Source organism: Fistularia commersonii, chromosome 13 (assembly GCF_037954325.1).
Source record: "Fistularia commersonii isolate RoL2024-O1a breed Wild chromosome 13, RoL_Fcom_v1.0, whole genome shotgun sequence".
Lineage (NCBI taxonomy): Eukaryota > Metazoa > Chordata > Actinopteri > Syngnathiformes > Fistulariidae > Fistularia > Fistularia commersonii.
In genome coordinates this window covers 13,886,961-13,899,512 of record NC_141296.1, presented here as the reverse complement: position 1 = coordinate 13,899,512, position 12,552 = coordinate 13,886,961, and the positions used below count along the sequence as shown (strand labels likewise).

The window sequence follows — 12,552 nt, the reverse complement described above, 5'->3', positions numbered from 1 at the left end:
GATTTGGAGCCTCCTCCCTCCCTCCCTCCCTCCTTTATGGGGTCTAAGGACCTCAGGGGTCCTCCAGGCGGTTACAGAAGTGCCGCTGCACGGCGGGGAACCGCGACAGCGAGATATAACGTGTTGTTAACCAATGAAGCATTTATTACACGTTTATAAACACGAACCGGAAGTGCGTAAAAAGGGTTACTTTTTGCTCCAATGTTTTTCACAGAATGTAAAAATCCTGCACCTCCTTGGTAAAGTCGAGGTTGGAACATAAGGAGAAGTCAAGCGTGTCATTTGTCCAGCAGGGCACGTTTATATTAAAAATAAAACAGGTTATTTTGGGGACTCTTATTTCACAATAATGCAAAAAGCAGACAAGTGGCCGCCAGGGTCACCTCAGATGGAAAAGGAAATATCGTAAACCTCTGAAACGAGATGTTTTCTACTCTTTTAAATGTGTTTTCCACATTTTGCAGCATCAGACCGTTTCGCCTCTTAATTTTTGTCACATGAACGCTCAGTCACGGCGTCCCAGTTTTGCACCGAGGAGAATCTAATTTTATTTTTTATCCAACATCTGGTTGCAGAAAAGGCTCTGATTTAGGTTACATTATAAGTAATGCGGGAAAAGACAATATACATTTAGATTATTGATAAATGAGCATGATCTAATGCCTGGAATTGACAGCCGCTGCATAGGTTTACCTCAAAGACTGTCAGAAAATTGAAAATCCAGTCTTCCCAAAACCAATTTATTATTTTATCTTTTTACATAACCATTTTTAAAGACCTGGGGTTTATTTATGCATTTCATACGATCATTTGTCACACTACGTACTTTGAGCCAATCATCACCAAATCGCGGCTGTTTGACCCCGATGTCAGAATAAGCCGTATAGATAATCAAGTAATTTAGTCATCTCATTAAAAAAACGTAAAAAAAAGACACATTTGTTGAATGAATGAAAACGAAAAACAACCGATTTATTGGAACTCTGATGTTTTCAACGTGTTCAGCGGGAGCAAAATTAACGGCGTATATACAGGAAGTGATTCAGGGAGGAGGAGGAAGCGACCTTTAACATTAATGACGATCGGCGGCCGATCACATGATCCAGGAAGGAGGGCCCCGAGGGGTCGCGTAGAGGTCGCCCCGTCCCTTCCACTCAGCCTGATGACAAAACGTGACACAGCGGAAACGTCGAGCTTTTATATGCTTATTTTGAAAAAAAAAAAAAGATCATACCAATAGTACCGAAATCGATCCAAAAATGGCAAAATAATGCCAAAGGTCAAAGGACGAACCTGACCGCTCTTTAATTTTTTTGGTCATTCATTCAATTCGTGTGTTTGAAATGGAACTGGTTCCCAGAACAAAACGGTGCATCAGTGTTCTACCTGAATGTTGACATGACCCAACACACACACACACACACACATGGTGAGGTCAGAAGGCAAAGGGGCCGCCGGCGTGCCGCTGCTGATAGTTGATGTAGGACTGGATCAGGGAGTCGGGGATCCGGGGCTTAATGGCGTTCAAAGCGTTCTCAAAATGCGCGGCCTGGATGTGTTGGGTTTTGATGTCGTCCTGCAGGGCCAGGAGGGCAGCCTCTCTGCATACTGCTGTTATCTGGGACAGGAAACAGACACACACACACACACACACAAACACACACACGTTCAGGCGACCCTGTCGCTAACACGCTGTTGGGAATACATGCGTCATTGGAAAGCGGAGAACATCAAGACAAATACACAAAACTCATATCTATAAACACCGGTGTGTGTGTGTGTGTACGTGTGTGTGTGTGTATGTGTGTGTGTGTGTGGATGACACAGATTTCCATCTCCAATCCGTGCGGAGGTTTTTTTTTTTTTTTTTTCTTTTTTTTTTTTAAAAAGCTTAATTCAACAAATAAGGGGCAAAAATGTATTTATTTATCTATAATGGCAGAGATTTTTTTTTTTTTATTTGAATTTCATTTCATCTGTTTCTATGAATCGTCTTAGTTTAAGGACTTGACACGCTGTTTTATTCATTCTATTATTCTACATGTAGCTATAGCGTCTATATATTGAAACAAGTAGAAATGAAGATCTTTTTTCTTCATGATGTTATGGTTTCACGGTGCACGTCATGTGCACAAGACAGGAAATTCAGCCTGCTGACGGGGGTCACATGACTTGGCGGTATCTCTCGTATTTACTGTGTGTCGCGGCGGCGCCCGAGATGTCGCCATGTTTCCAGAAAGAGACCGGAGGAAGAAATGCAAGACCGTTGCCTTGGCGACGCCGTCAACCGCTCACCAACGTATGACGGTTCTGGATGAGTTTTCTGGGAAAAGCGTGCCGTGTGATTTCGGGCGCCACGCTTCCAGAATTACTTCATCTAACAGCATTATTTCTGGAAAATCTGAATTTCCTGCTGATTCTCTCTGATCATTTCTGGCTCATTTTTTAAATATTTTTATTTCTTAAATTGGATCACTTTTTTTCTTCTGATTTTCAGGTTTTTATTTCTTTTAAATGAACGTGAGACGCAAATTTGTCACAAGAGAATTAAGAGGAACTGTGGTCATTTTTTCCAGTTTTTTTTAAAATTGAATTTTAAAGTAAATATTTGGGTGAAATTCAGGTGAACCTCTGGTGATTTTCTTGGAATATTCCTGTGAAAATTAAGACAGAAAAAAAAGCCTTTATTACAGATTATTTTGCACCGCTGAGTGTGGCAAAGGCTTTTTAATCTATTCTTAAACCAAATTTTATTTTATATATTTACAGACATAGGTTGTCGGCTACTTCTTATGCCCTGTAATTACCCCTCGGGGGAACAACTTAAGTTTCTCTTCTTTTAATTCTGATTTATAAGCGCAAATAGAACATCCCGCTCGATTCCATCACCTTTGTTTTACCGCTGATGAAATTATGCAACAGCTGATATGAGTCCCCCCCCCACCACCTCCGATTAAAACTCGCTTCTGATTGGCCGGCATCGGCTGACGGAGGCCCTCTGCGCCCCCTTCCTCCGACCCCCTCCCTCGTGCACTCTCCAGCAGGGCAGCTTTGTTCAGAGCGCGGGCAGCTTCGCCATCCCTTCCCCCTCCCGCCCCCGGCAGGAAACTATTGGCCTGTACAAGCGCTGATAACGGCCGGCGGGAGGTTAGTGGGGCAGGCGGGTCATGTGACGCAGCAGCAGGCCGAGCGCGTACAGACACGCGGCTGCTCGGCGACCCCGACCCCATCCCCGATACAACCTCCCAGACAGGTGTGCTTCCTGGATCACATGACTCGAAGTAGGAGTGGGAAATATACATGCGTTGTTGAATTTTAATGTGAATTTAAATAGATTTTATCTTCGTGATCGCCCGTTTATTCATTCGTTTCTTCGGCCAATTAATTTATTTACTTGCAAAAAAAAAAAAAATTCAGGAACCGCCGCACTGACTTTAAGCACATTTTTAAGGAATCCCCAAGGATGCGTAAACAGACGAAACATTTTTAAGAAAGTGATTTGAAGTAATTAACATTTTTGTTGAATTTAATTGTGAATTTTAACAGATTTTATCCTCGTAATTAACCCGTTTATTCATTTGTTTCTTCGGCCATTTAATTTACTTACTTGCAAAAAGATTCAGGAAACGCCTCACTGATTTTAAGCTCATTTTTAAGGAATCCCAAAGGATGCGTAAACAGACGAAACATTTTTAAGAAAGTGATTTGAAGTAATTCACATTTTTGTTGAATTTTATTGTGAATTGAAACAGATTTTATCCTCCTAATCACCCGTTCATTCTTCATTTCTTTAGCCATTTAATTTATTTACTTGCAAAAAAAAATTCAGGAAACACGTCACTGACTTAAAAAAATTTATGACAAATCCCTAAGGACACAGACAGCCGAAACAATTTTCAAGAAAGTAATTTTAAGTAATTCACATTTTTGTTGAATTTAATTGTGAATTTTAACAGATTTTATCCTCGTAATTAACCCGTGTATTCATTCATTTCTTCGGCCATTTAATTTACTTACTTGCAAAAAAATTCAGGGAACGCCTCACTGACTTTAAACAAATTCATGAGAAATCCCAAAAGATGCGTAAACAGACGAAACATTTTTAAGAAAGTGATTTGAAGTAATAAACATTTTTGTTGAATCTTATTGTGAATTTAAACAGATTTTATCCTCATAATCACCCGTTTAGTAATTACTTTCCTTAGCCAGTTAACTTATTTACTTGCAAAAAAATTCAGGAAACGCCTCACTGACTTTAAAAACATTTATGAGAAATCCCCAAGGAGGCGTAAACAGCTGAAACATTTTTAAGAAAGTGATTTGAAGTAATTAACATTTTTGTCGAATTTTATTGTGAATTTAAACAGATTTTATCCTCGTGATCGCCCGTTTATTCATTCATTTCTTTGGCCGTTTAATTTATTTACTTGCAAAAAAAAAAAATTCAGGAAACGCCGCACTGACTTTAAGCACATTTTTAAGAAATCTCCAAGGAGGCGAAAACATTTTTAAGAAAGTGATTTGTAGTAATCAACATTTTTGTTGAATTTAATTGTGAATTTAAACAGCTTTTATCCCCTTAATCACCCGTTTATTCATTCATTTCCTTAACCCCTTAATTTATTCATTTCTTTAACCATTTATTTATTTGTAAAAAGATTCAGGAAACGCCTCACAGATTCTAAGCTCATTTTTTAAGGAATCCCCAAGGATTGCGCAAACAATTTTCAAGAAAGTGATTTGAAGTAATTAACATTTTTGTTGAATTTTATTGTGAATTTTAACAGATTTTATCCTCGTAATCACCCATTTATTCATTCATTTCTTTAACCATTTAAATTATTTGCTTGCAAAAAGATTCAGGAAACGCCTCACTGACTTAAAAACAAATTTATGAGAGATCCCCAGGGAGGCGTGAACAGCTGAAAGATTTTTGAGAGAGTGATTTGAAGTAATAAAAATTTTTGTTGAATTTAATTGTGAATTTAAACAGATTTTATCCTCATAATCACTTGTTTTTTTCATTCATTTCTTTAGCTATTCAATTCATTTACTTGCAAAAAAATTCCGGAAACGCCTCACTGACTTAACTGACTTAAGCTCATTTTTAAGGAATCCCCAAGGATGCGTAGACAGACGACACATTTTAAAGAAAGTGATTTGAAGTAATTAACATTTTTGTTGAATTTTATTGTGAATTTAAACAGGTTTTATCCTCGTAATCACCCGTTTATTAATTAATTTCTTTCGCCATTTAATTTATTTACTTGCAAAAAAATTCAGGATACACCTCACTGACTTTACGCACATTTTCAAGAAATAAATACATCAAGGGAATATTATGGACATTTTCAATGCCATCTACAGATATTTAGATAATTTCTTGCTCCTTTTATATATTTGTTTTTCCTCCATAACTTTTCCTGTTTGGACCTCGAGGCGCGAGTCCACTCTGAAAGCTCCCGACGGCCGAGACCATCTTCCTTTTCTCAACAGGAGCGCAGAAGGCGCCCGACCAGGGACAGGTGTTTGGCAGATGTCAGGATGCGAAGGCTGCAACCGCCCTGCTCCCCGGCCGAGCCTGTGCGGACCAAATGAGCGACGTGATTTTGGATCGGGGTAAACACTCCGAGTCCGGGTTAATTCGGTGTAAAGGGTTTCCCATCATTCAAGTCCTTCGGGCCTGTCAGTAATAATGATGCAAAACAATGAGGCCTTGGCGCCTGTTTACAAATGAGAGGGTCGGGGAAGAAGGGGGGGGCAAGCTAGCATGCCACATGTTGAACAATGTGATGTTTCCAGAGCGACGTCCACAAACCGGAACGTCCAAACAATCGCGGTGCAAAAAAAAACAGCAACATTTTATTATTGAAACGCTCCAAACTGCACACACACACACACACACACACACACGCACACACACATGTCTCCGACCACCCTCCCGCCGCTGTGTCTCAATCTCATGATTCGAGGGTTTGCAGTAGTTTCGGCTGTTTACGCATCCTTGGGGGGTTTGTTTTGTTTTTTAGAAAAAAGGAGAAGATGAAAAAAAAAAAAAAAAGAGGATTAAGAAAAAGAAAAGTCCGGAGCCGCCCTGACATGCACGGATGACGTGCACGATGGCGCTGCAGCCTGCCCTCCCGTGCACGCAAGCATTTAGACAGAAATTGAACACAGAGTCAAAAAGCCTGGCTCACTTTCGTACTTATATATATCCTTTGTGTACACACACACACACACACACACACACACACACAGAATTCTCTGTTATGTGTATTTTTGATAGTGAAATAAATTGAAAAAGAAATATAGGTGACGGAAGTTTGGCAGAGAGGATAAATCAAACGTCCCGCTCTCTCTCTCTCTCTCTCTCTCTCTTTCTTTCTATGTCTCTCTGTCAGACTTTATTTTCCAACCTTCTCATAAATCACGTCGGCGAGTCACTGAGATGCACGGCGGGTCCACGAGGTGCCACAGCCGCTCCCGGCCCAAGAGGAGGAAGAGAAGATTTAATCCACACCGGAAATGACACTCGCCTCCTGCAACATTCCCGTGCACCTCCATTTAACCGAAGACTGGTTCTTATGACGTTCGGGATTGTTCTGTCTCTCTCCGGCCCGTCGTCAATGGACGGGTCGCTCGCCAACGCTCGGGAATTAAACGTCCAGAGTTTAGCGAGGCCGCTATCGGACGAGATGATTATTTACCCGCAATTTAGGAATCTGTCAGTGTGTGAGGGGAACAGAAACGACACCGCGTTTGAATTTTCGCGCCAACTCGATCACGAAGAAGCTACGGACGGCAGCCGATAAAAAAGTGCAGGGGACGGCGTCGGACGGTAGAGATGACGGGAATCGGCGGGAATATCAACGCGACCACGGCGAACAGTGGCGAGAACTGGACTACGGCAAATAGCTGCTCTGCAATAGCGACCCAGATGTTTGCTTCCCCCTCGAAACGACGGCTATCGTAGAAATGCCCCTTCTTTTCGGAATATGACGTGTTCGGTCGGTTTGAGCGATCGCGTGCTCTTTCGCCCGATCCTCGGTCGTCAAGTCCTCGTCAAGAAATCTGCTGAAACCGGTGGATTACGGTGAAACCCGAGTCTTTTCGACATCGGTAACCATGGTGACGGTCTCAAGTCTCAGGTCCCCACGGCACCAAACTCACTGCGGATCGCTCTCAGAGGATCGGTCGGACACGGCGAACAACGTGGGAGGAGACGATACCCGCGCAATGGCGTCATTAAGGAACGTCCCGTCGGCGTGGAAACGGCGAGGAACTAACACCTCCAGGCAAGAACCCGCTATAGAGCAACAATAAATCAATCGTGGGGGAGGTTTTTTGATCGTGTAGACATAAAATAATGAAAATAATTCCATCGATTTTTCAAAAATCCATACATTTTTCAAAATGAGTTCAGAACACCACTAAATGACTTAAAAGGAGAGTTAAAATGAAGAGAAAGGTAACTGGATAATAACTTGCTGATTCCAGAGAAACTAATATTAAGGTCAAGGACATTTTACAGTTTAAGTAAGAATTTAGCAGAAAACTGTGGCGATATCACTTTCTGAGTGAAATAAATCTTTGCAGTTCTCGGTTGAAAGCGTAAACGCAAATGTGTAGGAAGAGCACTTGATTAATGTATGAAATTTACTTTTCTTTTCTTCCAAAGAAGTAACATCATTCAGAGATGGTACAGTCCACATTTGGGAAGTAAACAGGTTTACTCTTCAGGGGGTAAATGGAGGAACTGACGGAAAAATGAAAATATTCAATATTTCTGTTTTTCTACAAAATATAGTGCAGTTACTGTATAAAACAATACATGTATTTCAAATATTTTAGATGTAGGGACAGAAGAGTTTTATCTCACTTGGAAGTATACGAAGAATGAATCGACAGAACGCTTGCGTTTTACAAATAAAGTGCACGAGATATAAATCTACATCTTCACAATCTTCAGAATATTTAAATTTTTCCAAAAACAGAAGTACGACAGAAGTATGAGAAGCATTTTGAAATTGTAAAACGCTTGAGTTTTACGATAAATGGGAGTACATGTAGTGTTTTGACTGTGTGTGACACTTGTGATTTACGATACACGAAAGTATACAAAGTATACGGAGTATTTTGAGTATTTTGAATGTACGGCACACCGGTAATATCACTTTACCGTGACCGGAAGCGCGCATTTTTTTTCACTTTGCACAACGCTTGACATTTACGATCAACTGAAGCGCACAAACTATTTCAAACTCACAATGCTACCTGTAGCCTACAAGACGTGAAGGTGCAGTCGCTAAGGTAAAGCGGGGGAGTCCATAAATGGTACGACCCGGGCTCCGCAAACACGCAGTACTTCCTGTTTCGTGGCTTGGAAAAGAGGTAAAGTTCTTTTTCCGTAAAGTCAGCGCAGCGCTACGGTTCCTGCCGGGACTTTATCAGCTCTCGTGGAGGTGGAGGGTGGAGGGCCCTGCCCGGCGGAGCTGTTTTAGCACGGTAATAGCACGAGGGCGGGCACGTGCACGGCTCTTTTCGCCGCCGTCATCCGCCACCACGACACGAAACCCGGCGACCGATCGCTCCGGCTCGATCGGTCCTGAAGCACGGCACGGCTGTAAAACAACACCGGCCGACAAGTTTTTGATTTTCATTTTGTCTTGTAACGCCCGCATTTAATGTCGATATGTAATATGTGTTGAATACAAGAGATTAAGTAGGATTAAGGTAATCCTCAGAGGACTCAGCTCTCATTGTTGTATTTCTGCAAATTTCAAATTATATTGCTTAGCTTTCTTGGGAATTATGTCAGAATTTATAACAATATATAATCCTATATATTTGCTTTGATGCAAATGAACACACCCCAGAGTGTGTGACGCGTTTGGTGCGGCTAACACGACCCGCTAGGACACCATGATGTGGCGAACAGACGCTGAGGATTAATAATTTTCTTCTGATTCTTTTTGAAAACGATATGATTTCAATCCAGGTGTCACTAATTCACCACCGTAACCGGTATTTTGCACGTGGGGTTCAAGCGAGCGACATTTCACGTCCGCGCTAACGAGGTTTGATCGACACATGCGGAACGGGTGGACGTCTTGTGCAGCAACACGTGGAAAAATACAACACGAAGGTGCACGAACGCGCGGCTTTCACATTTTCAACCGCGTGCGAACACACACACACTGTGAATCAAGAAGGCCGGAGGCTCCGTTGCACTTGTCCGTCGCATCCACGGATGACGAAACCGGTGTGGCAGTGGTGAAAAGCAGCGTGCAACGGGACAACCTGTTCGGGACGATGAAAATAAACCCCTTCTGCAGAGGTGGAGAGAGAGAGAGCTAATACTGGCAGGCGCATACCAACGTTCTCAGGTCAAATCTGTCTGGTGTACTTTTCGCTTCCTACTCCAACAAAGGTGCCCAGTGAGTCTATCAGACGGCCTTAATGAAGGGCTTGTTAGCCGGGGGGGGGGGGGAAGAGGGGCGGCAGTAGATCCGCCAGAGCCGGAGTGTGTGTTTACTATCAATCCGGCCTTGTGTCTACGGCGGGCTACATCCAGCCCCCCCCCCCCCCCCCGCCACCCTTGTACCCCCTGACGTACAATCGGTCACATTTAGAGCGCCGAGGCCCCGACCGCCGCCGTTTTGGGCTGCAGGTATGAGGCGGGACGGGACTGGACGGGACGGGGGGGGGGGGGGGGGGGGGATTTTGAGGGCCGTGATGTCGGCACAGTCCCGGGGTTATTCGGAAGATCGCGTCTCCGTTGAGCCGTGTGGAAATTGGGCACCGTGACCCGAAGGGGGGAATGAAAGTCCCGAGACTAATGTCGGAATTACTGTCGGATATATATGAAGCTCAGGCGGGAATAACAGAATAATGTTCCTGGAGCACGTGCAGTAATGATGCAATAATAACTGCAGCTTTGACGCTAATGAAGAAATAACATGGGAATAATGGAATAATATCACTGAGGCTAATACTAATATTGTAGGAATAATGTTCAAATACCCCTTAAGTCGCCATGGGAGGAATGGGATTATATCTGAAGTTCACATTGGATTATTGTCAGTATAAAATCCACTAGTCATGCTGGAAAAATGGATCTGTCGAATGAGTGGAATTAAAATCCCTGAAATTAATGTAGGAATTATGGAAAAATATCCACCAATGTAATTTTGGTCATATCATATAATAATAATGATGTGATAATGTTAAGAAAAAAAAAAAAAGAGTATTGCGGTCGGCTGCCGGGGGGATAATGCGTTACATCGGGAATAATCATACTTTATTTTAATTTATCGAAATATTTTATCTTTCCGATGGAGCGGCTGCACGGAGAGGAAGTTTGAACAGGAGGTAAAAACATCAGGTCGCCCCCCTCGCCCCCCCCCCCCCCCCAGTCTACAAAGACAGAAGAGCCGCTGCATCCAATTTACTGAGAGGAAATGAAATAATACATAAATCAGAAGATGTCGGTGGGGAGTGGGGGCTGGGGAGGGAAAAGGGGGGGGGGGGGGGGGGGTTGGAGAACGGAGTTTCATCCTTGGAAAAGGCAAGAGAGGAAGTGTGTGCAGCGACATGGCTCTGCCAGGAGAAACAAGGCCTGACCACAACTCCATGTGAAACTTATTCCAGATTATAAGGCAGCAGAGGAAGGGGGGGGGCAGAGAGTTAAAAGAGGTGAGGTTAGGCATGGAGGAAGGAGTGTCACGTGGGGAGAAAGAGGGAGAGAGGAAACATGGCACATGATCATAAATAGCCGTGTGTGTGTGTATGTGTGTGTGTGTGTGTGTGTGTGTGTGTGCTTGCACTCTGTAAGGAATGCGGCCTCCGTAGAAAGCCGACGATGACAGTGAGTTGGAGCGTCTTTGGATCTACTGACTTACGGTTTTCTCCTCTGTCTGTCGCAGCTGTGACAACAGAGATGTCTCTTCAGGCTGTTATCGTTTAATTCCACGCCGCCGTTTATATCGTGTTTGTTCTTTGCAGGGAAAACAAACGATGCGAAATTCAGCGCGCTTGAATGATCAACAATTAACATTCAAAACAAGAGGTACCTGCAAATGGTAGATATAAATAAAAAATATTTGGAGATATCAGACTTTTTTTTAAACAGCCCTCTGAAGAATAAAAAAGGAATGATTAAATAGAATTAAAAAAATATATATATTCAAATTATATTTCAAAAATTGCCCATGTGACTATAACAATGAAAACCTTAAAAATGAGATAAAATTTATATGCAGCACTGATATTTACAAAACAAGGAGCGACAGACTTTCAAAGCAACAATTATTAATAAAAATCCTGTTATAACCCAACTCTAATCTACTGGAAATGCTAAAAAATGCTAAATTTTTTTTTTAGGTTAGATAGATATCTTGCCTCGCAGTTTGATTGACAGGTGGGAGGGGTTGTTTTTTTTTTTGTTTTTTTTTTAACGCTACCAATGTGGGACAGAAACCTCAGTCCATATCAGGTGTTTGGTCGCCACCCCCCCCACCATGTGGGATCGCACCTGTATCGGGGCTATGCAGAGTTTAGGCTCCCTGCGTGTGTGTGTGTGTGTGTGTGCGTGTGTGTGAGTGTGTGTGTGTGGGGGGTTATAGCTGGGCCTCGCCTTTAAGGGCATATTTGTCCTCGCCCCTTAATCAGACGAATGAAAGCTCCACATTCTCCCTGGACCTGGGAATCCAGGGATGGCATATTTACCAAACACACCCACTCCGTAGTGACCTTAGCTCTACGTGTGTGCATGCATGTGTGTCTGTCTTTGTGTGTGTGTGTGTGTGTGTGTGCGGCGGTGGAAATGTCAAGGTAGGTAAGACTCCACCTGTATGATGTGCTCTGCTGAAATGTTCTTTTTCCTGTTTGCTTTCGGACGGACAGAGCCGGCATACACTCTGGGCACGTTCACGTGTGTGAAAGCGAGCGCAAACAACATGCGACGCGAACCGTCGCTTCATTTCCTGTTTGCTCGCTTGTTGCTTTTTTCTTTTTTTTTTTTTTCCCAGTTAGCGAGGTGCATTCTCCAGGTCAGCTCGAAAAAGTACCAAATGCTTGATTTTTCATATCAAAATTTGATTTAATCCTGCAAAACTGGACATTTTTCTATCATTCGAAGCTAAAAACTGAAATAAATTTCTTGTCGCCATTAACAGGGCGAGTCTGCCGCACCCAATGTTGTCTTTGTATCATCGGGCTGCCTGTTTATGTTTCTGACTGTCTCCCTGAAAATCAGGTTTGAGACACAGCCTAGTTGGCTGCTTAAAGTCAACTGAGAAATTAAAAAAAAAAACAAAACACAAACCCCAACAATGTGGTTTAATTCAACTGAATTCAAATTTCGGGACGGGGCGGTCGTAGCGGCCCTGTATCGTGGCTCTGTCGCGATTTCGCTAGATTCCGAATCTCGGGCTCCTATCGGTGGTTACCGTGTTAGCCGTTGCACGCTTGTTTTGTTTTTTTAACGCCGTTGCCCCTGGTGATAGAAATCTTTGCAACAACAAATACAGGGTCATAAATCAGGCGGAGGAC

General features: G+C 42.8%; 1 protein-coding gene across 3 annotated transcripts in view; it reads right to left on the bottom strand.

The window, feature by feature from the left end:
* Positions 1-938: 938 nt before the first annotated feature.
* afg2a (AAA ATPase AFG2A) overlaps positions 939-12,552 on the bottom strand; it is a 139,827-nt gene continuing 128,213 nt past the window's right edge. For all 3 annotated transcript variants that reach the window (XM_086158224.1, XM_086158225.1, XM_086158226.1), the window contains one exon: positions 939-1,618. In XM_086158224.1, coding sequence (XP_086014350.1) covers positions 1,436-1,618 — 183 coding nt within the window. In that variant the 3' untranslated portion in view covers positions 939-1,435. The remainder of the gene's footprint in view (positions 1,619-12,552) is intronic.